Source organism: Leuresthes tenuis, unplaced genomic scaffold (genome assembly GCF_036924035.1).
Source record: "Leuresthes tenuis unplaced genomic scaffold, fLeuTen1.0.hap1 SCAF_10, whole genome shotgun sequence".
Lineage (NCBI taxonomy): Eukaryota > Metazoa > Chordata > Actinopteri > Atheriniformes > Atherinopsidae > Leuresthes > Leuresthes tenuis.
The window spans coordinates 11723143-11750188 of NW_027325364.1; the positions used below are offsets into that span (position 1 = coordinate 11723143).

At 41.6% G+C, this 27046-nt stretch overlaps 3 protein-coding genes across 6 annotated transcripts; 1 reads left to right on the top strand and 2 right to left on the bottom strand.

Moving 5' to 3' along the window:
- Nucleotides 1-5594: 5594 nt before the first annotated feature.
- gnb3a (guanine nucleotide binding protein (G protein), beta polypeptide 3a) lies at nt 5595-10045 on the top strand. Its single transcript, XM_072393996.1, has 9 exons — nt 5595-5750; nt 5845-5956; nt 6171-6316; nt 6577-6640; nt 7833-7995; nt 8075-8141; nt 8239-8440; nt 8537-8753; nt 8871-10045. Exons 2-9 carry the CDS (start codon nt 5900-5902, stop codon nt 8975-8977), a joined length of 1023 nt encoding a protein of 340 aa, XP_072250097.1. The 5' UTR covers nt 5595-5750; nt 5845-5899; the 3' UTR covers nt 8978-10045.
- A 757-nt stretch (nt 10046-10802) lies between these two features.
- Nucleotides 10803-13795, bottom strand: cdca3 (cell division cycle associated 3). Of its 2 annotated transcripts, XM_072393998.1 has the most exons (6): nt 13736-13795; nt 12995-13149; nt 12796-12913; nt 11839-12714; nt 11686-11753; nt 10803-11096 (listed from the first exon to the last, which is right to left on the bottom strand). In XM_072393998.1, the coding sequence occupies exons 2-6, from the start codon at nt 13124-13126 to the stop codon at nt 11004-11006; spliced, it is 1287 nt and encodes a 428-aa protein (XP_072250099.1). In that variant the 5' UTR covers nt 13127-13149; nt 13736-13795; the 3' UTR covers nt 10803-11003. The 2 variants fall into 2 exon arrangements, with proteins under 2 accessions (XP_072250099.1, XP_072250098.1); XM_072393997.1 differs by lacking the exon at nt 13736-13795 and having other exon boundaries at nt 12995-13173.
- Nucleotides 13796-14572: 777 nt separating this feature from the next.
- pex5 (peroxisomal biogenesis factor 5) lies at nt 14573-27046 on the bottom strand. 3 transcript variants are annotated; one of them, XM_072394000.1, is made up of 16 exons: nt 26803-27046; nt 24549-24699; nt 24391-24429; nt 24144-24261; nt 23881-24027; nt 23590-23674; nt 23041-23131; nt 22647-22769; nt 19757-19840; nt 19308-19427; nt 18957-19100; nt 18671-18741; nt 18157-18378; nt 17879-18044; nt 17620-17777; nt 14573-15789 (listed from the first exon to the last, which is right to left on the bottom strand). In XM_072394000.1, exons 2-16 carry the CDS (start codon nt 24660-24662, stop codon nt 15543-15545), a joined length of 1929 nt encoding a protein of 642 aa, XP_072250101.1. In that variant the 5' UTR covers nt 24663-24699; nt 26803-27046; the 3' UTR covers nt 14573-15542. The 3 variants fall into 3 exon arrangements, with proteins under 3 accessions (XP_072250101.1, XP_072250100.1, XP_072250102.1); XM_072393999.1 differs by having other exon boundaries at nt 24549-24706; XM_072394001.1 differs by lacking the exon at nt 22647-22769 and having other exon boundaries at nt 24549-24706.

The window sequence follows — 27046 nt, forward strand, 5'->3', positions numbered from 1 at the left end:
AGAAACTGAATGAGGAGTTTCAGTCGATGTGATGAGGCTCAGTGTTCTTTGATTTATTCTTTTTTCCTGTCACAACAGCTGCTTGTGGCTGGCACATTTAAATCCAGTCATTCTTAGCACACACTGCCACTCTATACCCCATTTATTCAAAACACTCAAGATGTCAGAGATCCTCTCTGACTCCTGGTCTCTATTGTGGTAGCTGATAAAAATCAGAACTCAGGAGCGATGCTCACCCTTTTCTGTCTTCATTTGTCATCTTTTCCCTTAATTATCTTTCTTAATAAGATACTTTTGCTCTTGTAAATAATAAGCAGAAAAAGGATAAGGCTGATGGTATTTGTTATAATTTGACTTTAAAAGGCAAAATGATTTGTCAGAACAAGGTATCGTTAGTCCATAAATGGAAACCTACAAAAACACACTCATTCTGTCTTTATCCTGGCTTCTGTTTGTGCATGCCTCTGCTAACAAATCCTTTTTTCTCTTTTTGGTTCTCTATTCTACGCTTTATCTCACAGTCCACTCCACCCCAACTCCATTTCTCCAAATCCTGGGTCAGCCCTGCTGTCGTCACTGCGCTCGAGTGAGCAGAGGTCAACACTTTTAAACCCCAGAGCTGAATTTATCCTCTGTGCATCATAGTATAAACCCAGAAAGTAGGCAACACACACATTAACACACTACAAGCCTTTTCTGCTCCAGAAATGGATAAGTAGGCAAACGTGCAAACAAAAAGTCCACATTCTGCGTGTGGCACAGTCACGCTGTTTAATTGTCTGAATGTTGGTCTTTTAAAGATACTATACTATATTTATTGTATACTATAATATATTTGATAATAATCCTAGCATCTATGTCAGGAGCGTATTGGAAAAAGGTCCTAAATGTGCCGTGACCATCATGTTTTACATTAGGTGAGTGTACACCATACCACACTCACTCGCTACTTTTAATATTTGTGTAATCATAAAATGAGAGGCATTTTACAAGCAATTTAAATAAAAAACAGAAGTTAGACACACACAGGAGACACACACGCAGGCGTAAGTGGTCCTTATAGCAACACAATAAATGGGTGGATGAAAGAATTACAAAAACTTTGCATATTGTTATTGTGTTTCTTTTAGTAACCCTAAGCAAGTTTATTTTAACAGTAGTGTAGGATTTGAATATATTCTCTTTTCACCATTTATTATCAGAGAATACCACATTGTATTTGAGACAAAACTCCTAAAAAAAAGTTCACCCGCTGAACGCTACCTGTTTGACTACCTGTAGTCAAACTATTCAAATTCTTGTCATCCATCCATCTACTTCTCTAAACCCACTTCACCCTGGTCATTTTCTCGAGGGGGCTGGAGCCTGTCCCAGCCGTAATAGGGCGAGAGATGAGCAAAAGCCTGGGGCAAATCTGTCTCCAGAACGAACAACCACACATGCTCACTCTGACTCATACCAATTTCAATCAATTTACAACAACCATTTAACCTAAAATGCTTCTTTTTTTTTGCACTGTGGGAAGAAGATGGAATAACAGTAAAAATCTCATGCAGGCACAGCAGAACATCCAAACATCTCACAGTGGGCCTCCACACAGCTAATTTGAATGCTCTCCCTGTAATGTGACAGTGCTACTCACTATATTGATGTGCAGCCCTTGTTCAGCTCAGTTCAAATCAGTTTAACTTAAATAGCAACACTTATTAGCAAAACACCCTTTCGGGGGATTTCTTGTCAAGAAAAACCAGCAAACGTTTCTTTCAAGGAACATCTAGAATATTAATTTGTCTTACAGTAATACATGTTTCCATTATGTGATGGTACATCCCAAATGCCTCTGAGCCCTGACAAGTTGACACTGCACAATTTCAAGTTGCATTTATAAATGTAACTCTGTTTTGTAGTGCTTGACATAGGTTTCCCACCATATGCTTTTGTCACAATAATGTGGTTATACCAACTTTTGATGAATTTTTGACAGTCCCATCCTTCTGAGGGTTAGAAAAATGAGGGTGTCCAACTCCACCATGTTCCTGCATGACTTGAATGGTTTAATAACACTATGTAGAGGGGAAAAATGCATATTTCTTCCAATCTTCCTTTGAAGAACATTGTTTTCAAATATTTCAATGATTTTCAGGCACATTTGTTCACAAACTTGGCCCATCTTTACTCCTCAGACTCGACCTTTCATTGATGCAGCTTTCATCCCAAATCACGATAGTGAATCATCTGACATCATTTGCTTGAAATACCAATTTTTTATTTTATTTTTAGCTGAGTGTCTTTACAAACATTACTGTTAGAGTCAGCAAAAAACAGCAGCTGTGATTATATAAAGGGATTCCATGAAAACATGCCAGTGAAAAATGTTTTCAGAAACTTACTGGAAGCCAGTTCAGCAGCTGATTCAAGGATTTGATCTATTTTCTTTTTACTTTTTGGGTGAATTGTGGTCACTGCACTCACAGGGGCTGCAAGCCGTGCTGTTTCATAACTAATACAGGTGAGTTACTTTGTTAGATAATGTGTGGCAGCTGTGGAGTGCACTCTCTAACTGATAAGGGAGACAGTTGTAAGCAGAAATCTGATTTCAGGGGTTTGTTTTGTTTTAACATCTAACCAGAGCAGAACTTGAGCAAAGCAAAACCAAAGGGATCATGTAGGGGCTTTTGGGAGCCACATGGGTGGGCTTGTAAATGTTCTCTGATTGTTGCAGTTATTCCTTGTATAATTATTCCACCCAGTCTATTCTCTGCTTTGCCAATGTCCCTCTCAGTCCGTCAACTTTCTAATATTAACTTAATCTCAGGTTTACAAAACAAATCCTCCTGCCTCCATAGATCCTACAAAGAGTACCTTCGCACCATAAAAAGCCATGCTCCCAGGTTCTCTATTTATCCTGCCTCTCCCTCCCCTCCATGGTTTCCATCACTTAGTTTTCAACTCAGATTCACTGACTCAGATTCACCCCTGCTCAGGTCTTGTGACCCCCACAGCCATGCACCTTGTTTGGTTTCCCCCTCCGTCTCCTCTCTCTTTCTCCCTCTTTTACCACCACTACTTCCCCCACTCCCCTCCCCACCCCTCCTTTCTATCCATCCCAGGTTTTATCCCCTCATCACTGATCTCCCTTCATCCCTCCAATCCTCATCTGTTCCTCATAGGGGCAGTGGACTGTGTGAGTGACAGAGAAATATCGCACTGTGTGTGACACCAAAAGTGAATGAGCAGAGGAAATTGTTGTAACACACGGGCTGAACTTATGACTTAACGACCTGAGGAGGATCCGTGGACGAAGAGTGATTAAAGTCTATCCAAACACCTTGAGAGGAGTCTTCGACTGGTGAGTAAACAGTCATGTGTTGCTGTAAACTTATTTTGTTGTCATGAGCCGGTGCAGTTGTGCCATGCTGTTCAGAATCAGATACAAATGTCAAATTAAACTGGGCTTAATTCACACTTATGAACAACAGCTTTTATAATTTGTCTAAATACTCAAAAGTGTCATACATGTTTTCCCTCTCACACTGATTCATTCTTAAGTTGAATAGCTGTTGAATTTCAAACTGCATCAGACTCGTAATGACATAGTTATGATATTTGGTTCAAATATTATTAATTTATGACGATGTTGAATTTACGGTGACACATGTTTAATACACTTATTTGAGTTCTATCTTTTTATGGCACATACAACAAAGGGATTTACATGTGAGCACTACACAAAGCTGGTATTATCTCATGGACCGATAATCTGAGTTAAAAGCAAATTCCCTTTGTTGTGTGATTCTTAATACAGTCAGACATATCATAAAAAAACACATTATGATTTTTTTAATGTTTTTTTAAATATTTCTATGTTGTCAGTACAAAGTTTGACGTTTGGCGTTCGAGTGTTGATGAGTGAAATATTTCATGTTAGAAATGGATGCTGATGACTTTTTTGACTGACAAAAAAGGGACCATTTTCACATTGATGCACTTAAAAAATGGAATTACCATGAATCAGTCCAGGTAATTTATTAAAATTTTTGCCCACAATTGCCTGATAGGTACAGAAATATTAAAGGAATCATTGTTCAGTCTATCTTTTTAAACAACTCAACAACAGCCATAATCAGCGTTTTTTAGATATTTTTTACAAGTTGTTGCCAGAATGCAGGGCTTTGATTTTTAACTGGTCAGGAAAACTGTCAGCAAAGCACCTAATTCACTGCTTAGACTCAAGTCCATGAGCCCAGTCCCACCAAAAAAACCTTCATCTCTGCCTCCTCCCTCATTCCCTCCGCTATCTACCCCCCATCCCTTTCTCCATCGCTTATCCAGATGTAAAGAGCAGTCAATAATCGGATGAGAGCAGATTTGATTCAAAAGGCTTCCCTTAAAATCTCAGCCAGTAGGATTTAAAACTCACTCTCCTGCCTCGCCTCTTACCCTCCACCCCGTTAGATCCCTGCCTCCCCTCCATAGGCCTCCTCTTCTCTGTGGTAGTGTTAATGCACTATCCAGCAGCCCCCTAGCAGTCGGTTAATCACATGGAACAATAGCATTCCAGGAACACAATGACAAAAGGGCAATATCACAACTAAAATACTCAAATGTTCATTAGTGGTGTAAGTTCCACATCTGGAACAAAAGCATAAAGTCCCTGCTTTCAGCTTTATGGACAATGTAGCCATCAGGAGTTTAGGGAACCTGCTCTGCTGGAGGGTTTTGTTGCTGCCATAAGTCAACTCTGCCATTTTATGTCAGGTTGTTTCAGGCCATCATCCATTCACTTTAGCATTACAAATAAAGTCCAATGGCAAGTAATTAAATCAGGTCTCTTTCTCTTCGCATCATTCTCTCCTTCACTCCCTTCCCCTCCTTTTCACTTTAAACAAATTAAAGGCAAATCCTCTTGGTCATGTGTTATGACAGGGACTCTCATTCAACTAGTGAAAGAGAGAGTGAGAGATTGCTGCAGGGACCCATACGATAAAATCAACGCAAGCATTCCCTCCTATCAATTTCTAAGGTAAGATAAAGATATTTGTATTCTGACTACTAATTGCTTCAATATAGAGTAGGCAAGGTTTGTTATATTTGCAACAGGAAGAGGAGGGTATTATTGAGAAGGTTGGTTCCTTTCCCATTTGAACTACTCTGCACTCTGTTTTTTAGACTTAGCATTTGTCACACTGTATGAGTTTGACCATTAGGTGATTGGTTTACTGCTAGTAATTGTCCATTTAATCATGACATTACCAAATTCAATAGCCATCAACATTAGGTGTGAGCTCAGTGGAGTGTTAAATGGCACAAACTCCCCTATCAGTGTTTTGAATCGGTTGTGAACTGAGAGGCAACTGCCAAAGAGCTGATAAACTTATAACATTATTACAGGACATACTGGTTTGTGTGTACATTTGGGGTGAGGATGTGTGTTCTCATGTGTCACATCATCTGCAGAGCAAACTTTCTCTCTTAAAGTCATGTTTAGATATTCATATAGTCACCCTCTGTGTGTATGTGTGTGTGTGTGTGTGTGCACGTGTAAATTCACGTGTGGGTGTGTCCTGTGGGTTTCTCCGTGAGTTCCTGCGTATTTACAAAAGTTTGCAAAGTAGACGAGGGCTCGTTTGACTTGCAAAACAGCACTTACTTAGAGTCCGGCACTAGGGAGGATAACAAGTTGAGGTGGGTGCAGGTAAAATTGCAGCATGAAATCATAGCACAGGCAGTGCTGCAACTGGAAAATAAAGGTATGAATCACAACTTTCTTTTCTTTAAAAATGTAACTGAATTCCATTATTTTCATTTCCCCATCTCTCCTCTTCTTCATCTCTGGATTACCAGCTTTGCTGACATCTCTCCTCGTCTCCATTGGTGACAGTGCCTAACAACCATCGCCATGGGTGAAATGGAAGAACTGCGAAAGGAGGCAGACAGTCTCAAAGACCAGATCACTGTGAGTGGGCCCTTTTATTCCATCTGTGGTAAATTGAGAGAACAATATTACAATCTATTATATCAGTAAATGTGACTTGACTTCTCACTGAGGTTCATGATGCTCTCTCAAAGCAGTCTGACATTGTAACTACTGCAATGTTATTCATCACTCATCTGTAGGTGATTACTGTTGGTGACCTGGCTAGCTGTGTTTGTGTTTGTGTGCTCAACAGGCTGCTCGTAAGGCAGTGCAGGACACCACACTGCAGGAGGCGGCAGCTGGGATCACTGTGGTGGGGCGTGTCCAGCTCAAGACCAGGAAAACGCTAAGGGGTCACCTTGCCAAGATCTATGCTATGCACTGGTCCACTGACTCTAAGTAAATACACATAAAGCATTGAACAGAAGCTGAAAGGATATCATGTGTTTTGTATCATAGCCAAGATATTACAGGATATTAAGTCAAGTGAAGGATATTAGAAAAATGGAGTCGATATATGTAAGATGGAATTGTGAGGATACATTAGATTTCTGAATACAGATTTCTTCAACTCTGTTTGTGTCCGATAATTATCAATGAATCGTCTTTCTTTTCTTTCTCTCTGTCACTCATTGTTTCTGTGTTATTTCACTCACCAGGCTGTGTGTCAGTGCCTCACAAGATGGAAAACTCATAGTATGGGACAGCATCACAACCAACAAGGTAGGAGAAGTAAAATCCCATTCAAGCAGTCAGTGGTGGAAGCCGGCAGAGTTCCATGGTGTGAAGCTGTGAATGAGTGTTTTTAGCCATAAACTGAAACTGGTCCAAATGTGGTCAAAACCCTCTGATGTGCTTTCATCCTCAAACACATGACAAAACAAATGAAAACTCACTTCATGAAAATATATTTCTCCATAGCTTCAGACATTATTGGCTCACTAAGCAGAGTTTAAAAACATGGCTGTAAACGCGAGATAACATTTTGATCATCAAACACTTCATTTTCTTCATTCTAATGAAATTTCAACAGTTTGTGCCTTCTTTAGGTGAAGATGGCCTATTTTGCTTGTCTCTAATGGAAAACATGATGCTCAGGCACCGAGTAATAATTCAGAACATATCTCAACATTGCACAGCAAAGCTCTCAGACGCTGACCGCGTGAAAATATTCATTTTCTTGTAGATCAGCTTTATCCCCATTTAATATTTCCCCTGCAGGTCAACGCACATACAGGCATAATTTAAATGACCTCTTTAAATAGGAATGTAGCTTTTAATAACACTGATGATAGATTATTTCACGATTATGTATTTCTGGACTTTAAATATTCACGTATGTCAGTCAGATTTTTGCACATATTTAAAACCTTTTATTTATGTGTTCTAGGAAGATGTCTGAGGACTTAAGTACTGTAACTGAAGCTTGCACATTTGAAAGTAATTACCTTGTAGTACATTTAGTTTGATACAGAGGCCACACAAACTTGGATCAGCCAGAAGGCTCGTGGCTGTCAGCCTACCTGCGTGAAGACAAGAAGCAGGGAGGAGGCGCTGTGCTGCTGCTCATAACACTTTGTGTGTGCGTGTTGATGATTAGTTTGTCCCAAAAGGTTCAGGCTGTATGAGTCTCTGAGTAATGATATGGTAATATTTGAAGCTTCAAGATCCTCTTTTTTTCAGGCTTTCATTGGGAAGGTAAATGCATGTGTTCTAAATCAAATAAAAATGTAGAGAGGATTTGTGTAATCTAGACTGTGTGGTACGGGTATCTAACTCTGTGTCCATGTATAACTCTATCAAAGCAAACTCAAAGTTCTTACTAAAAAATACTTTAAACACTTTAATTAAGCTTTAAATCCATTTAGTTTCTGTGGTTTCATGACAAAGACACCTCCCTTCTGTGTGTACTCAGGTGAACGCCATCCCCTTGAAGTCGTCGTGGGTGATGACGTGTGCCTATGCACCCTCAGGAAACCTTGTGGCATGTGGCGGTCTGGACAACATGTGCTCCATCTATAACCTAAAGGGCAAGGATGGGAACGTCAAGGTGATGCGTGAGCTTGCTGCACACACAGGTAAGACAAGACGATCTCATGCTCATTTAAACCACTGATATCTTGAAGCACCTCATGATGTTTGTCTGTGGTCACCCAGGTTACCTGTCATGCTGTCGTTTCATCAGTGACAGTGAGATCATCACCAGCTCAGGAGACTGCACCTGGTAAGATTGCAGTATGAATTACTGATCTAAAATGCTGCTCTGTCCCTCTTCATATTTAAACTTGCATGTTAATTGTTCATGTTTCGTCTCCTTTTAGTGTACTATGGGACATTGAGACAGGGACCCAAAAGACAATTTTTGCCGGACACCAGGGAGATTGTATGTCTCTGGCAGTGTCCCCAGACTTTAAGTTTTTCATCTCAGGGGCGTGTGACTTCACAGCCAAGCTGTGGGACATCAGGGAGGGCGCATGCAGACAGACCTTTGGAGGCCATGAGAGTGACATCAATGCCATTGGGGTGAGGACGAGGAAGATTTCCATCTCACTTTTAGGCAGGGCTGTGTCTCTTTCTCTTCCAAAGAGCCTGATTTTTACCCACTCGCCTTTCTTCCAGTTTTTCCCCAACGGCAATGCAGTGATAACAGGATCCGATGACGCCACCTGTAAGCTGTATGACCTGCGAGCCGACCAGGACCTCATCACCTACCAGGACTCCGGCATCATGTGCGGGGTGACCTCCTTGGCCCCCTCTCTTTCTGGACGACTGATACTGGCTGGCTACGATGACTTCAACGTCAACATCTGGGACTCACTTAAATCTGAGAGAGTGGGTGAGTGCAAGTGGAAACCAGAGAGGGTTGAAGCTGAACCAGCTGTCAAAAGCTGTCATCTTTCAGTGGCACTTCGCTCAGCTGACATCGTGTTTGTTCATGTTTGCTGTCGTTCAGGCGTGTTGGCTGGTCACGACAACAGAGTGAGCTGCATTGGCGTATCTTCAGACGGCATGGCGTGCTGCACAGGATCCTGGGACAGCTTCCTCAAGATATGGAACTGAGGCCGTTCCTCTCCAGCGAGCAGAGAGAGAGCAGTCGATATCTGCCCGGCAGAGAGTGAAGATTAAGAGTTTGTAGGAGGGATGAGAGTCGAAGACCCACATAGGGTGAGAAGAGGGTATTTTAATTGTGCCAAGTCCTATCTAACGTTGGAGAGGGGTTATATTGTGAAGATTTTCTCCTCTCCCTGTCACATTGCGCTCTCACTTTTCTTCTCACATTATGCGGGAATTTGGGGTGGGACAAAAGGGTAAGAGGCTGAGAAAATATCATTCCTATCAATAGGTAATTAAACTATGATTTAGGTGGCTGAAAGATGCACTTATTGCAGCACTTCAATGATCGCCCATTGAAAACAGTTGCCAAATGGAAATGGTAGCACATTAGACAGACAGAATTGAATCCGTGCTGACTTACAGTCTGTGTAGGGTCACACGAGCTCTACTTATATGCTGTGTTTTATATCAAACTGTAGGTTATGTCATATGAATAATATGAGCATTTTTGCATTAATGTTTCAGACTGTTATTTGTTCTTAGTTTTGGTAGATTCCCTTGATACTTACATTTGTTTTCTTTGAATGAAAATTGAGTCATAGTTTGCAGATGCATTCGTGTTTGTTTTGTATGTAACTGATGGATGACATTTAACAGGATTTTGGGTCTTGTTAATTGGCCTAACCCCTTGATAGTTAGACCTGAAAAGTGCTTTTGGTAAACTGCGGAATTGACAGTTTGGATGATAAGATGGTATCTCATGGTTCACTGAGCACTTGCATAACAAACAAAAAAAGAAAAAAAAAGATGACCTGTTTGTCTCAGGACAAGACTGTATGAGTGTCATATGGATGATAATAACTCCTGTGTGCATATACATTTGAACGTGTATATATATCTGCTTTCTTTTTCCTCTGCATGGTAACAGCTGAACTTGGACAGTTTGTGTACATATAGATTTAAAAAAGAAAAAAAAAACTTGGAAAAATGTGGACTGCCTCTTCTCTGAAACTTGACAAACACTGTGCAAAGTGAAGCAATACTATCTAATAAACATGGGATTCTGCATGACAAGCCTTTAGTGGTCATTTCTGACATATTGAGCTCAATGTGTCTATTATTAAATGTCATCACTTCTGCTCAAGCTCTGCTTTTAAGCTGTGAAATGGTTTCTAACTGCATTTCACTTTCAGTCCCCACCATTTACACGCTGGCGGGGAAAGTAGGCGGGGTCTGCACATCATTTAGACCGTATATCAGCTGGTGCATACACTGGATGCTGCACTCAGATCCAGTGGAGCAAGCAGCACCTACACCCACCTCAGTCACACAGCAGGTTTGTTTGAATGCTAACAATGTAGAAACAGATGGATAACTAATTACTGACTGCTTAATATACTTCATTCCAGGCCCAGCAATTGGTTGCTGGTCATTTGTTCTCCCCTCTGCCCAACATTTATCCTGGAAATGATTAATGAACACAATATGGTGGTTCTAAGGGTGTCACCCCTCACCAGCCAGCTTTTCCCTCTCAGCTTAAGAGATACACACCTCTCACACATCATTACTCCTATCCAGCTCACGCAGTGTTGAGAAGCAAATGCAGCATTTTTAGTTCTTTAGTGAGTTTCTTATTTGGTTAAAAACATAAACTCTAAACTTGAAAATATCTGTTGTTCTTCAATAGCGGTGCCAGCCGCATGAAATGAAGAGGGCAGGGTCAACGTCAAGCTTTTATTCTGTTGGTGCAAATAGTAAGAACGTAGAATGTTTACAATTTACAGATTTAGGTCAAAAGTTCTCAGAAAAAAAAAATAATAAAAGCACAATAAAAACAGCAAAGCAGTTCACCATTAAAAGTTGTAAAGTTTTACATTTACAGAACAGCCAAACAGAAGGGAAATGCAGTTTGTGGCAGTTAAGAGACATATATACACAGAGGACAAAGTTTTTTTTTAGGAAAACTGTACACAAAAGCATAAATTTAAGAAATGTCAAACGGAACAGAGTCTGTACACGTTACTGCAGTGCATCATCTGTTCTCCTTGTCCAGAGAGAGCACCAGCGCTCGGCGATCCATTTGCCCAAGCCTCTGTTTCTCTTGGGTGGACACCTTCAACTTCATCTGGGAAATGAAGAGAAATTACTGATTTACTTTGTGTGATGGAATGCTATGTGTGCAGCTTAATCAGTTTACATGCACAGCAATATTCCAATATCAAACGTGTTGACGCTTTACTCTGAATAAGACACCATAAGAATAAAATCATCGTGAACTGAAAGCTATAATCAAATTAAACCATGTGGAGCAGTCATTATGCAGATAAGTAGAATTTAACTGCACAGTACAAACAAATGTTTGCTGCAACAACACCCCCCCACTACTGTTCCTTCTTAGCTCCAGCAGAGTTCATGCAGAACAAGATGGCTGCAGGGGAAATATGCTTTTGCTTGGGAAGAGGGAGAAACTCAAGTAATGCTTCCTGATTTGATGGCTATAGATGTAATGAAGGGTTTGAGTGGGCACGGTGGCTTTGGGGATGTAATGTGGGTGTGGTTCATCTATCAAACAATGCTGTGTAAACATGTATATTGGAATATGAATCTAACATCCTATATGCAGCTGATATTAGCACCACAACTGGATTGTTCGATAGTTGCAATAGTAATTAATTAATCTGAATTACAATTGCAAAACCAGTGCATGTTTGTACCTGAGAACGTTTATCTCGGGGTGAGTTGGTCTCCTTCAGGATCTGCAGCGGGGAGCGGCCTTCAGTACCTTGAGAAAGAAGAATTACGTTTTAGAAAATGTGAAAACAATACGCAACAGCTTGTTAACCAAAGCACACAAACCTTATACACACCTTTCTGCTTAAGTTTTCCAGACTGTCCCTTGTTTTCATTGTTCACGTTTTTAACCGCCACACGGACAGCGAGAGGAGACGAGCCCCCTTTCCCACTGTGTCCCTGCACGCCTCTGGTTCTTAGCCCAGTGGCACCAAAGCCTTTTCCCAACCACTGAGGCTTGAACTCCACCTGACTGGGGCTCTTTATGTCAAAGGTGGGGCAGCGGATGCCAATGCAGACCTGTGGCTGCTGTAGGCTGGGGACAGCTGGTGGCTCTGATGGGAAAGATTCTTCAGAAGGTGACAGCTTTGGAAATTCCTCTGGTTTTACAGGGGATTCTTCAACAGGGGAATTCTCCACATCAGTAGTATGAGAAGGCTCAGAGGACTTTGGTTCAACTGTGATAGAAGGAAGGGCATAGGCGTGATCGACACCATCCCCAAGTGATTCTACACTAGCGTCTGGGAAAGAGGCACTTTCATGGTGCACTTCCACATAGATTTGAGAGGAGGTTAGTCCTTCATGGCACGTCGTCAGGCTCATGCTGAGTCTATTGTGAACTGGAGACTCTATTGCTTCTTCGGCCTCCTCCAGGCCAATATCTTCCTCAGTCGCTATCTCCACATCCACCTGAGGCTCCTCGAGAAGCACAAAGGGGCTCAAGTTGCTCATGTTCTGCACAGGGGTGGCCAGGAGGCTGGCATGTGCAGCTAGTGACCCAAAGTTGTGGGGCAGCTGAGAAGCAAGAAGGGGCACAGTGGAAGCCAGCTCTTCACCCCCAAGGTTCTCCTCCACAGCATCACTGAAGCCTTTCTGGGGTCCTTCTGTGGCTTTGCCGTCGGCTTCGTTGTGGAACAGCATGCCAAGACGGCGAGCTAAAGACCCGACAGTCGCTGAGGGCACAAACAGCAGAAGAACAGAGCTTTAAGAGTGAGAAAAGCCAAACTCAAAGTTCGCACCGACAAAATATCTACCTCTCATGACGTCTCTGACAGGGGTGCGGGTGACGCCAATGGTAGGCGAGCGGGGATCACTGAAGGCCTGGAGACACTCGCTTTTCTCCTCAGACATTTTAGACTCAAGTCCACCAACCTAAGAGGGACAAATGCTCATCCTATAACCAAATGTTTCCCCAGAGTTTACGCTAAATCTGGTAACAAACAGATAATCTACCTGAATGGGTGTGCGATCTACGCCGGCCGACGGAGAGCGTGGATCTATCAGGTGACTCGTGTGAGTTTTCTTGAAGGCTGGTTCTGGTTTCATCACTGCAGATGCAGCCATCTTGCTCTCACTTGTTCCCATGATGCTTATTTATTAGAATAAAGCTTTAACATTGAATAAATAAGAAAAAACAACATAAGAACATGCAATATGAGCATACACTAATAAGCTATATAAATAAATTACAGTGAATAGTACATTTTATTACATTTACTGATAAATTACACCAATGCGATCCCACAGAAAGAAATCAAGTCATAGTGGATGACCTCAAGTCAATGTATGTCATATGATCCCAAAGCTACATACAGTAACACCTAAATAAGCCTAAACAAAACAGTGAAACAGTCATGTTTTTGGCTTATTTGTTGGGTTTGAATACAAATCGAAATACGTTAGTAACAGATTAAAAAAACTTTTATATGAAAATATTTTAACCTAAACCAGCTTCTTCTTTTTTTTCAAATCACTACTGCAATGGTGCACATTTTCATTTCAAGTTTCCATATTAGCAACGACCTGCAGGACTGACTAGTAAGCGAACCACAAGGCACCTTAGCCAAAGTCATGCGAGTTAACTTCATTATTAAACTGGGGAACTGATGGTAGCGTTTACATTTTGAGATTTACAGTTAGAAAAGACACGGCTCACATAAACCAAGCTTACCGTACGTTTCTTTCTTTCCTTACCTTAAACGAGACAGTCGGACAGACCTGCACCTGAATATCCCTCTCACTTATCCCACACTTGGCATAAACAGGAGCTCAAGACTTTTAAAACATTTAAATGAAGGAATTGCATGCGTGTTATTTTCAAACGAGCCAATAAACGCGCGCTTCCGTTCTGCTTTCTCAGTACTGATTGGCTTAGATCGTGGAGTTCTGTAACTGGGCGTGGCCACTTAATGATGACACGTTTGAACGTTGAAAAAAAATGCACGAGTTGTTTTTCTCATTCAAATAAAAACGAAATATTGAGCTGGGAAATAAAGAGACACACTTTCCCCCCTTGTTTTTGTAATCCTCCCAAAACCGTTACAGTAGAGGACCAAAAAAGCTTCATTTTAAAAGGTTGCGATCACTGCAAAAAGAATGTGACATTTCTGTTAATTCCACTAAGGAATAAAACCGTGGTAAAATAATTTAGTTAAATTTGGATTGGAATCATACAATTATTTATTCAAATGAATAAAAAAAGCTAATTTTTACTATACTTAATGTACTTATTCTTACCTTTAGTTTAGTTTTAAACGTATTCGTCTTGTTTATTTTTCTTTTACTAATCTTTGCACAAAAACAAATTCCTTGTATGTGAACATCCACTTGGCAATAAAACTTTTAAAGTTTACTCATAGAGAGAAATGGAGACTTTTGCTTCTTCAGCATATGACAATCAGATACAAGCTTTAGCTTTTTCTACTATTTAGATGCATATACTATATATTGTAGCCTTTAAAATTATGACCATATTGCCCACATTCATAAACACATGGTACACTGTTCAAATAAAGAGATCTCACTAACAGATGTTTGTAATCAAAGCTTTATTGCTGAATATCATATTAAACATTGCAGTCAGGATATAAGTAGCCTGAAAACAATAATAGTGCATCAATTATGTTACAATACACGGTATGGCATATAGCATTATTTTACAATGAAGCAAATTTTGTTTTACAAGAGCAAAATAAAAAGAAGAAGAAAGAGGGGAGCCCAGAAAATCCTTCTCAATGACGAGTATTACGTGATTTTATCATCCAATTTCTGATTAATGTCCCCCAAGTAATCCCTACACACGCACTCACAACTCATCATAACAGTAACAGTCCTGCTGGTTGTCTGTTTATCGTCTCGGCAGAGTAATGATCACTAAACAATTAAATTAAATATAAAAAATAGCACTGCAGAACCTTTGACTTGGGTTTCTCCTCTGAACCTGCATGACCTTCCTCTCTTGGGAGCACATCTGAGTGAAAAGCAGCACTCTTTCTAATGTCACAGCAATATTGTACCTTTAATCTACATAACCGCAGATTACTGACAGTTTATAAAACCAGGGAGAGTACTGAGTGTCTTCACACAAACTGACATAATACTGCTGGCTACTGAATACAGAAAGGATTGACTCATGGTTTGTCTTTCTTACTTTCTTCTCTGAGAACAAACTTCCAAGTAATGAAAGTGACGTTCGTTCCAACCGATCAGCAAAAAGGGAAATGTGAGGACCATCAAACATGTGAGATCCATGACTGGATTACTACTGACTGCTTATCTCCAGGCAGAGGCAAATACTGCAATACTTAGTGAGAGTCATTTAAACACACATAACCACATGGTGAAAATGACTTCTAGCACGGCTGATCTCACAGTGTATTTTCTCTGCCATTTCTCTCGGACATCTGTGCCATGTTCCGGTAATTCCTGTACATCATTCACCAAAACATTTTCCTCCCAGCAGAATGCTTTCACACTCAATAAACCCTCCCCTGGCTGATCCTCATTCAGTCCCACCATCCACCTCTCTCTGGCTGAAATGAGCCAGCAACGTGTCCAAGTCTCGCCGGTCAGCGGCCGTGTACAAAGAGCTCTCTCCCATCATGCTGAGAGCCATCCGCAGGGTGGACCAGATATTGTCAGACATCACCGTTGCGGCTGCAATTCCAGGTCCCCTCGCGGCTTTCGCTCCGTCCCCTGCTGCCTGCCGCTGGAGCGACAGAGCCTCCAGGAAGTGCTCCACCGCCTCTCTATGGAGAAAATAATACACACATTCATAGTAACATCTGCAAGACTTTGACATTAACCTGAACAGACAAGAACTCTTGTAGGTTACTGTAAATTAAACATGATTCATTGATGAACAGAAAGAGATCATATCTAAATCTGCCATTATTCAGTATGTTTACATGTGCAGCTGAGTCGAGCTACGGTTACAGCTTCACTTTAGACTTCATTCGACTGCAGTCCCAGTCCCCAGTACATGCACTGGATCGCAATCAAGTTATCAACAGGAATGAGTTCAACGCCACGCCACTGTGGAGCGTTCAACACATTTGTTACCTCCAACTTTCTCTGTACATGTAAGAACAGTAATATGAAGTTACTTGACTGGCGACTTTGTCAGATGACGCTGGGGATTATAAAACTAGGATTTTATTAGAGCAGAACAACAGTTTGGAAATGGAGAGTTCACACATACTGTTGTCCAAGAGCAGCTGTACCGGGAAATCAGCTGTAAAGAAGCACTAAGATGGAACTTTGAAGCATGTTTGGAGCCCCTGAACCATATGATTTTAGTTGAGCGTATACATGCAGAGCTATTGGATCAACAACCACATTATCTGGGTATATTAACTTGATTTTGGGAAGCTCGATTTTGGTTGGACTGACATGTTTTGTGCATTTTAAAAGTCCAGATTTGTAACTGGCTCTCATTTCTTAGCTCTCCAAGGAAATACATGTGCTGACAGCTTTGAGAAATAAACAGGACAGATTACAAAACCACTGATCAAAATAAATAAATAAATAAAAAAAATCAGTGACCTGAAGGGTACAATAAATTAAAAAATTTAAAGTTTCAGATCAATTCGACAGACTTTCTAGGCTGCTGTGCTACAAATATAAAACCACTGGGATGTTAAAGAGGAAAAAAAACATGAAATGATCGATTTGCAACGTTGGAAATAACTGCCTGAGAGAACCCCTGCAGACACAAATTAAAGTTTTTAAACTCTGCAGTTTGTACTTTGCTTCAGTCTCCCTGTGCACTGGAAATGACTCTGCTCACTATAAACATTAACTTTACTGCCTGTTATACATGGAGGGGCTCTGCATGATGTGACACATTTCTCACCTCCTTCCAACTCTCCATAGTCAGTTCTTTTGTTACTCTAAAATACCAAAAAACGGGGATGTTTCTGTGAATGATAAATAAATCCTGACTTTGAAATCAGTTATACGCAGAATAATCTTTTTAATGGAAACTTGATGAGCGAGAAATAATCTTCAGTAGACTCACACCGGCTCTTAATGGTTTCCACCACTGACTGGATCACCCTGACAAACATATTAGAGCGAGGCCACAATCACAAAATAAGAAAAACCTACAATTTCTCAATTCCTGAAGTACACAAGACACACAAATGTCAATGTGTTCAACGGAATATCTTTGTTCCAGGTTTAGCTAAGAAAGGATTAGCTGCACAAGCTTAAATCATATAAATGATATCATCCTGTAAATGATAAAAAAAATATTACATTACAACTCTTAAGCCTAACCAATGCTTAATGATTCATATTTTAAATTAACTTTACCTTCAATGTATTGGGACACAATGATGCTAGACACAATTACAGGATTGTGTTCACTTCTATGCATCTATCATCAACTGTAAGGCTGTGAAACGCAGAACTTGTCGATTTAAAAGCTGATTTAACTGATTTCTTTATGTCCTTCAATGTGAACGGCTTAGTCTGAACACTCCTTTTTAAAAAGCAGCCGCAGTCACTTAAGTGGCAACTTACTTAATGAGACATTTTTCTTATCAAAAAAACCCCGCAAAAAACTACTTCCTCACCTGTGTGCGCCTAAGTTAACGCAGCTGATTCCCAAGTTATAGCGACTGCGTACGAAACCTGGCTGCAGTTCCAGGGCTCTCCTGTAGGCGGCCACTGCCTCCTCTGACCGGCTTCCATTAGCCAGTGTAGCCCCCAACTTGTTCCACAACAGGTAGTCCTTTTTGGCAACAAAGAAAAGAGGGAGAAAACAGCGAGCTCATGAATAAACAGAGTACACAATGCGTGCGTTAGGATTTTAGCGCTAACCTCTTCACTAACCTGTGGAGTGACTGAGAGTGCAGCACTGAAACAGTCCACCGCCTTGTCATACTCTCCACTGAGGTTGAAGAGGACTCCGAGCCCACACTGCAGCTGAGGGTCCACGTGAGCAGGGTCAGAGTTGGCTGCTCGTAGGAACAGGGACTGGACATCAGTAAACAAAGATCTGTGCAGTACAAAACAAAAAGAAAGCAGAAAACAGTCACTTTGCTATCACGAAGACCTGGATCTGAATACTTTGTTTCAAAGCTTAAATCTCCCACGTGCGTCATACTCACTCTGGCAGTAGGGACCCAAACCTCTCCTTCTCCTTCTCCCTGTCTCTGGCACCATCCTGTTGGCGCTCCCGCTCATGCTGCTCCCACACAGAGTGGTATTTTGGATTGTGCTTCAGCCAATCACGTAGAGTCTCACAGGCCTGCCTGTGCAACGACTCATTCGTGAAACTGACAGCCAATGCCATCAGGGCAGTGAGGTTGTCTTTCTTCAGTTCTATACACCTAAGGGAGGAAGAGAGAGATGTAGAGAGGAGAACGTCACACAAAAAATAAGATTCATTTGAGGGCAAATATTACATGGGAAGAGATTCAACTGGAAAACTGTGGCGATACAAAAAATAACTAAAGAGACACTAGAGGACAGCTTGTCTAAAGTATAAAAGTCCTCTAGGGACTCTAAAATTGTGTGTTGTTAAATGCTAAAATATCTTATGGCCTATCATTATAAAATATACATCTGTGATTTATTTGTTCTGAATGTGAGGGCTGTAATTTTGCAATTCTCATATTTGACCTGCGGAGGGCGCCGATGGCAGCAAATTCTTGTTCATTCTCTGCCTGACAGGTTCCCAGATATTGCCAAGCCTGCAATTTGACACACACACGAAAGAAAACAAAGAAACACATGTTTTATCTGTACTTAAAAAAAAACTCAATGTAACCTCATTGTTTCTAATAAAAACAGAAACATTTTTCATCTGCCTTCTGATGCCAAAGTTTAAAAGCAAGAAGACCTTCTGGTCCATTTTTAAAATGTTTTTATTAATCAATGGCTGATCAGAGATGTGTAAGAGTCTCACCAGCTGGTTGTCTGGCTCCTTTTGTACAGCGCTTTCAAAGAAACGCACGGCTCCGGGGATGTCCCCCGCCTCCATCCTCTTCACTCCCTCTGACAAGGGGTCTGGGTGGGATAAGTAGGGGTTGTCCTCTTCAAACTGATACCCCTGAGAGAAACACCAGGAAAACAATGACAGCATTTCTATGTGCGTCATTATTACAGAGAATCACGTAGAGGCAGGAACTTAATCAGGCATTTCGCAAATAGCAATACACTGGATATTATGGGCTGTTAGACATGACTGAGAGCAAAAATGCTGAGGTCCTCTAACGCAGAAACAGCATTCCTCAGCTTTGTGGAGGCTGACAGCTACCTTGTCATAAGAGGAGCTGAGTAGCTGATCGAAGTCAGACAGCCACGGATGGCTCTCTGCATCTCTCTTGGCCATCTCCTCCCACTCCTGCTGCAGCCTATCCCAGAAATCAACATCACTCTGAAAAAAACAAAATGACAGACACACATCATTACTTCTCTGCATGCTAACATATTAGTCTGCAGTGCAGACATGATTGACCTTTCCTAAAGATCACTTTATTGATGGGGTTCTGCTGTATGACTGAGACAAGAGAGAAAGACAGGCTTGGTTTTTCTCTCCCCTCAAACAGGATTAAGTTACTTCATCAGGGGCACCTTCGTGCTCATCGTTCAGGAAAGTTTCCTCATCTATCAGGTTTCCTGACCTCCCAGGACACAATGTGCTTTCACCCCTTCAGTGCCAGTTAATTAGCTGGCTTTCTGACTTACAAGTAACTGTTGTCTCACCTCCACTGCAGCTTTGGCTTGTTGAAAATCCGGCCCTACTGCGGCGAACTCGTCCACCCAGGCTTCAGCTGACTCCTCTGACACCTGAAGAGCAACGAAGAGCAATGACAGATGTTGACAGGAGCCTGTGTGTGCTGGATAAAAATATAAAAACCAAAAAACTGCTATGTGAATGGAGCATGGAGAAAAATGTAGAGGGGAGACAATGTAAAAGAAGTAAAGATGAAACTGGAAAGAGCACAGAAAATGCTTAATTTCTCACATTCCTTTCTTAGTTTATAAAGAAGAAAAACACTAACAGCAACAAAATAACTGAAGGCTGAATGTATTTTCAGTCTATGAGTAGGACTAAAATCCAAGTAAGATAATGGTAGCAAAGCTTTAATCTAAAAATAACAAACACCTGTCGCTGCCACGACCGCAAAGGTCCTACCTGCCTGACGACTTTGGCCCACTGCTCTGCTTGTTTAGCTTTAACTTTTTCAATCTTCTGATTCATCTCTGGGGGTTCCAAGGGAAGACTCCCTCCCCCCGTCTCCGTCAGGAACTATGGTGCGAGGCGAGGAGGGTTGGCGGTGGCAAATGAAGCAATGTTTTCAGTGGGAGGAAGCGGCGGGTGAGGAGTTTGTTGGGTTTTTTTTTTTTTGAGGGTTGGGCGGAGTAGGTGTAATTTTAGGTAGTACGGGAGGTAACAGATGAAAGGCGGTTGTTAATTGAGGGAATGGCAGGCCAAGAGTTCAGGGGTAGGTAAAAAAAAAAGTGAAAAAGTATAAATCAAAGTTAGCGGGCCATGGAAACGTATGATACAATCATAAAGATCATTAACAGGACAGAGAGCTACACATGTACAGCATGACGGGGAAGCCCATTTTCACCAGGAAAAGAATAGGCACAAACTACAGTAAATAATGTGAGCGAATACTGAGATCACCATGTTGATCCAATCTTAATTTCTTTACAAATACAGAATGATGTGAATAAACCACGCAACGGTGCGATAGATTAAGAAATTAAATATTCACTTTAAACACAACGTGATTATGGAAGCAAAAACAACCACTTTAAACTATTAAGTCAATGAGTAAGGATGAGCTGGCTGCTCCTCTTTCAACTTTTAAAAAAGATGCACAATAAATAGGAAACGGCTCCAAACGAAAGCCAACTGGCGTGCTGAGGTCAGTAAGAGACTGTGAACCACTGCTGAGCTCCTCTGCTTATTTTGTTTTCTTGTAGTCTCCACTAGGGCCGTCGAAATGAACGCATTAATAACAAGTTAATGACGAACGCTCTTCTGATTTTCTAATGCAAGATTAAGTAGACGCTTGTGGTGCAGGAAAGAAGAAGAGATGAAGCCTAATGGAAAGCCTTGGTCTGTGGATGGTACTGTCAACGTGAACTGCGTCATCACGAGAGTCTTAAATATCACTTGCTAGTAAAGTGCACGGCTGACGCAGAGACCCTCACGTCCTCTTGCTAAAGGCAGATTATGCCGAGTAGTTTGCAATCGAGACGGCTGGACGACTCCATCTGCAGCGAGCTGTAACAATGTGTGAGATTATTACTGTGACATTCAGGTCAAAAAGCTGCTGAACCGTTGTCTTTTCCGGATTTAAAATGAATGCTGCACCTGAAATTCTGAATAAAACATGAATAAGAAGTGGGCTGCGCTGACTTAAAGTGATCAAAGAGTCACACGCTGGACACCAGCAATTTAAAAATTCAGCATCAGAGACAGCCTTGTTCTTTTTCACAAGCTTGTACAACAGCATGCAGCTAACTCTGCATTCTACCCGACTACTACCTGGAAAAAAAAAAGCTGGAACACAAATTTCAGGTCTTTTTCAATCCGTGACTAACAAGCTTAATAAAAACAAATCTCCTGATGTTGTACTCCTTCGACACGGAGATAAAATCTCAGCATATCAATCGAATTACCGTGAAGCTGACACTAGTTACCAAATATTTACATGCCAACCCGAGGTTAAAAACACCCTCCCTTGACATTTTGAGTCAACTTCTACCATCACAACCGCTGAGCTTATAAAGCTGTCTTTAGGGGAGAAAACCAGTCCCATCTAATTTTCACTCGATGCTGGAACAAAGAGCTGCATTTTCATTTATTTCACTCAAAATTCCATCAACTATATCAAGGTTTTCATGTGTGTTTTTAGTAGTTTTTATTGAGGGCATCAAAGGCCAGATTGAAATGGTTTGAGGGCTGATTCTGGCTCACAGGCCGTAGTTTGCATTTCCCAAAAAGAAACGATTAACTATAAAGGTCAAAATAAAGGGTGAAATGCAATGTCCAAATTAGGATTTCTCTTTTCCTGCATTTGACTTGACGGCTCACGATGCCGACTTTTATTCCATTTCTTATTCCCAACTTTTGATAAGTTTGATTTTTTTCTTTTCCAGATGGAAATGGTCTTCCACATGATCGTGATTTAGTTCAAACCCAAAGTCTGTGAACTCAGGCTGCAACTCCGGGGAGCATTTAGTGAACAATAGTTCAATACCCAGAACTTGTTTGGTTTTCTTATTCTTACAATCTGTTTTTAACATGGAGTGACCACATGTCAGAGAGATCAAAGCTCTTTTTCATTATATCGTCCTGGTTCACACATAGAAAAGTATGTTCTGACAGTCACAAGAGTCCTCTCTTTGCAGAACAAATTCCATCTGCAATGCTGTGCAGACTTGAGATTCATATTACAGGAAGAGTGGTGGCTGCCTTTGGTAACATTTGTGGAAAATGTTACTCTGCATCAGATACTGGGGAGATGAGTCACATGGCAGAGCTTTCGCTGTGCAAGCGTGAACTAGTTTACTTCCCCATTAAACTGTGTTCCCAGTAGTAACCATCCCGTCCTCAGTGGGCAGTGACTCATACCTGGTTGAGGTTGGAGGCCCAGCTCTTAGCCTCCGCGGCCTGAGCTTTATCTCTGAGCTGTTTGTCTGTTCTGCTCTCCACTGTCACACTGCCCTCGCCAATCTGCTTAATGAATCGCAGGAACTACACAACAATGAAGAAAATGAGAACAAAAAAGGCATTTTACCATTGCTAACCAGTCAGGTTTTGCTATTAAACACCTAACGTCTTTCAAAACTGAGACAAAAGCCTTGGGGGGGGGGGAGACAATAAAACTTGAGTCAGTGCAGCACGGTTCTAAGGGTTTACTTTACAAAGTGCTTAAGAAGAAGAGAAAGGATATGGTGACAGATGTGTAAAAAGGAATGGCACATGGCAAGAAATGATTCATGACCGACAGAGACACAGTGCTCACCTCTGTGTTTTGCAACTTGGGGTCGTCAACCTTTGAGACGAGCTCATTGGCGGTCTGTCTCAGCTCATCTCCAGCCTGATACTCCTTCGTCCTGTCAGATGAAAAACTAAATAATTTAAAAAATATACTGCGCAGAGGTTTAAGCCGGAAAAACAGTTCTGATTTCTTGTGCTTAAGTGGGCTGGAAACATTCATGCAGGCTGAAGGCTGTGCTTTGCATTGTGTAGCCAGATGCCAGAGCAGGCCAAGGCCAATATTTTATACAGCTGCTCTCACTGCCAGCACAAACGGCTCACTGGCTTTTGCAAAATAAGTTCTGGAGAAGCTCAAAATTGTCAGACAAAGGTAGAGGAGGGTAAATTTAGAAAAATAAAAATACAAAAAAAAGGGAAATTCATTGGGCACATTCACTCAACAAGACATCAAGAACATTTTCAAGGTGTTCAGATGTTCTATTATTTTTTTTCCTGTGCTCCTCTGCTCTTAAACAGCAGTCATTTCCATAAGCCACATATCATCTGCAGAGTTTCAAACATCCCCTGCTCTCACCATTCACTCTCCTTGTCTCCAAGGTCCCCCAGCCACAACTTCTCCTCAGACTGCTCCAGGTACTCCTCCGCCCAGCGTCCAGGATCTGAAAAGGGGGAAAAGAAAAGAACACATTGTAAAAATGTCATATAGTTTCAAAACAGATGGATTTGTCTTGGACATACTCGCTCTGATCTCAATAAAAACTGATGACATAAGACAGATTAATGACGACTCCAGGAGGCCGAAATGCACATTAAGCAAAGCGCATGTGACCAGAGCCAAACACAGACTGACAAATACTCAAGTTACCTGCAGCCTCAGCGATAAATTCTCTCGTCCAATCTGCATCTGCAGCATCACCGAGAGCAGTGAGCCCCGGCGCCGCGGCAGAGTCCGAACCTGAGAGGAACTCGGCCGTCCAGTCACCGGAGAGGGCCAGTGCTGCCACATCTGGAGCTGCGACAAGGAAATGTGCGACGCTTCTTAAAACAGATTGTGCAGAATTCATACCACGCCCACAGAAAATAGAGTGGTATGTAAAACAGAGTGGGGAAAAAGCAATAACTGTGAACCTCTCTGTGGAGCTTGTCTGTAGCTCTGCTGGTCAATCTGTTGCATTTCCTCCAACAGCTGACCCATGTCAAACGTGTGTGGGGGTCGTGGTGGTGCCTGAAGGAACTCATTAACCAGCTGGAGGAGCAAAAACGCAAGAAGGATCATTTTAGAAACTATGTTCAGAAACTGCAGTTATTATACACCAAAATGTGTTGCTGTTGAAAAGGAATATTATGAAATCAGAGGGGGGAAACCAGCACTGACCTCTTCCTCTGTTGCAATTTCAATGGGAGTGGGGGGAATCTGGGGGAGAAAAATAAAAAGGTAGGAAAAAAACAGCGCCTGTAAGTCTCCTGCCTGATATCAAGCAGCATGATACAGATGAACAACACTGATTTTATTTCCAGCAAAAGATTGCTCACAGTAGGTGTCGAGCGGTGCCGCCATGCACCCTCTTCCTTGGTCACGTGACTGGTCAACTTCATGAGGGGATTGGCTCCCCCACATTCTGCCTCGACCAACTCCCGCATCGCCATGGCAACACAAGGACGAGGCAAACCCAAAGCAGACCACCTAAAAACTAGGAAGACAACAAAAAGATGCACCGCTCTGTTTATTTCGGACAAATGCGCCACAAACAGCTAAATGCTCAACTGTTACGTTTGTTTTTTTTAAAGAGGCGGTGACGATAATTTAAACAGCAGGCCGGCTAATAGCAGGCATACAACAGTGATGTCCTGCCACTGTGCTGCATTTTCTTTTTGCACCTAATATTGTACAACAATTCAATAATAATAACAACAATGAAACACTTAACTGCCAAACTTGAGAACAGATAAGACCATCACTGCTGCACCGTTTCCTGTCCTGCACTCTATCTGCAGGGCCCTCAACTAATCCATACATATATAACACTGCAGATGTGCCTGTGTACAATTAGTTCAACCGATTAATGAATGATCACTAGCTGATAGCCTGAAACAATTGGTGGACTTAGGTAAATGGCAAAAAAACGAGCCAATCACGAGAAAGGCAATGTCGACACATTTTTTTCAGGCAGAAGACTTTTGATGGCTGAGATCAATTAAAGGGATAAAATGCTTAACTTCAAAGCAGGAAGTTTATCTATCAAATGAGGATGGAAGACTTTTAGATACAAACTGTACAAAAACAAAGTGACCCTGAAAAGTTTTGTATCATTTAAAACAAATGAATCCATAAAATTCCCTTCCACGTAACATTCTGCTTTGAGAGAGACGTGCCGCACCATAAATGGTAATTGCGCTTTTTATTCACCGTTAATCTTTAGTATTGTTTTATAATATCTCCCGCACTCCTAAAAGGGTCAGAGAAACTAATGTTTTTAACAGCTTACAGGTCAGGCAATGGGAAATCTGGAGGGTTTTTCTACCCTGTACAAATAGCCTCACGACACATCAACAAATTCAGACTCCATCTGCTGCTTTTCACGTCATTTTATGGCTTTTAGTGAACCATGAAAAATTAGTACATGATGGCCCAGCAGGCACAAAACGTTCACCGCCTATTTCGCTCGGTTAGTCATTCGAGTTATGACAATTTCAATGTTTGATCGTTTTTCTGCCTTTCCAATGAAGAAAACATGTCAATGTTATTATCGATCTACCAAAAACCACAGCCTATAATTCCATATATACAAAATCCAACCCAGAACTAGCCTCATGGAAAAGCATCATAAAGATATCCGGTCATATTTGGTCGTCGTTTATCAGATAATCACTCACCTGATCCTCCAAAAGCAGAATAAGAAGTGATAAAGCTGTTATGACAAAGAATCGGATCAGATATGTAAACCCTGGAAATAATCACGAAAGAAACCCTGCTTTTCTCCTCGCTGACGTACATCTAACTTCAGGGATGAATAGCTGATGGACTGCTGGTCTACTCAGCATTTCTAACCTCCCCGGAGGGACACATAACTGCTACAATTTCCATAATGAAATGTGTGGAACAGAAATCTAATACTCTGCACACTTCACTCGTCTGTTTGCTGGTGCATCTATTCATTTTCACCTAAAATCACCTCACATTGTACAGGTGCTCCGTTTATTGCTCCCTTTGTGGACCATGTAGATTTAAGGATAATGTGTTCCTACTGATTCCCACAGCTGCAGCATTATGATTAGGGTCAAAGTAAGAGGATTATACAAAGATATTAATACACACATTATCACAGATAGGCCACTGACACCTGTTTATACAAAACAAATCCACTAGGTACGGTAAGTCAAGAGAAAGGCTGCATTTGCATTTGCATTTGCACCATTTACATCAGTTTAGAGCGAAAAACTGTCTGAAAAAAAAATTGTCAGTGTACACCTGAAAGTGAAAAGCTGTCCGAGCTCAGGTGCCTAACTGGGAGCACTGGTACATGAGTGCAGCCAGATGCTAATTGTAGCCTCAAACCCCAACATTAGCTTTGTTAATCGGTGATCTCTGTTTTATGAGCCAACATACAGCTAATTAAACGAGTCAAACCGAAGAAATCCCAACAGAGACCGGTCAGTTGGCTTTTAAACTAAGTGTAGCTGGTGTTAGCTAACCAGCTAGCTACACAGGGCCAGTGCATAGATCATTCCTGTGGTGAGCACCCGGAGAAGGAGTGTGAATAGACGGGTAGCAGGATGTTCATCTCACCGCCGACAGCTGCTGCTGCTGTAGCCGAACGACGGTCCCTCTTCTCCGGTCGCTCTGTCTGTCCTCTCCGGCTCCTGCTCCTGCTCCTGCTCTTGCTGCCTTGTCCGAACAAGTCTTACAGCAACACGTCTGGACACCAACCGATGTGTGCTCTTAGCTCCCCTCTTTTATTTACCTTCCTCCTCCATGACCCACAAAACCCTTCACCGTCAGCTCGAAGAGTCGCGTAACGTTGCGGCGGTTA

Coding starts and splice junctions, on each gene's coding strand:
- gnb3a (XM_072393996.1), top strand. CDS start 5,900: ATGGGTGAAATGGAAGAACTGCGAAAGGAGGCAGACAGTCTCAAAGAC. Junction 8,142..8,238: donor AGCTCAGGAGACTGCACCTG/GTAAGATTGCAG, acceptor GTCTCCTTTTAG/TGTACTATGGGACATTGAGA. Junction 8,441..8,536: donor GTGACATCAATGCCATTGGG/GTGAGGACGAGG, acceptor CCTTTCTTCCAG/TTTTTCCCCAACGGCAATGC.
- cdca3 (XM_072393998.1), bottom strand. CDS start 13,126: ATGGGAACAAGTGAGAGCAAGATGGCTGCATCTGCAGTGATGAAACCA. Junction 12,914..12,994: donor TAGATCGCACACCCATTCAG/GTAGATTATCTG, acceptor TGTCCCTCTTAG/GTTGGTGGACTTGAGTCTAA. Junction 12,715..12,795: donor TGTCAGAGACGTCATGAGAG/GTAGATATTTTG, acceptor TTGTGCCCTCAG/CGACTGTCGGGTCTTTAGCT.
- pex5 (XM_072394000.1), bottom strand. CDS start 24,662: ATGGCGATGCGGGAGTTGGTCGAGGCAGAATGTGGGGGAGCCAATCCC. Junction 18,742..18,956: donor AGGAGCCAGACAACCAGCTG/GTGAGACTCTTA, acceptor GTCAAATTGCAG/GCTTGGCAATATCTGGGAAC. Junction 18,045..18,156: donor TTTGGGTCCCTACTGCCAGA/GTGAGTATGACG, acceptor TGTACTGCACAG/ATCTTTGTTTACTGATGTCC.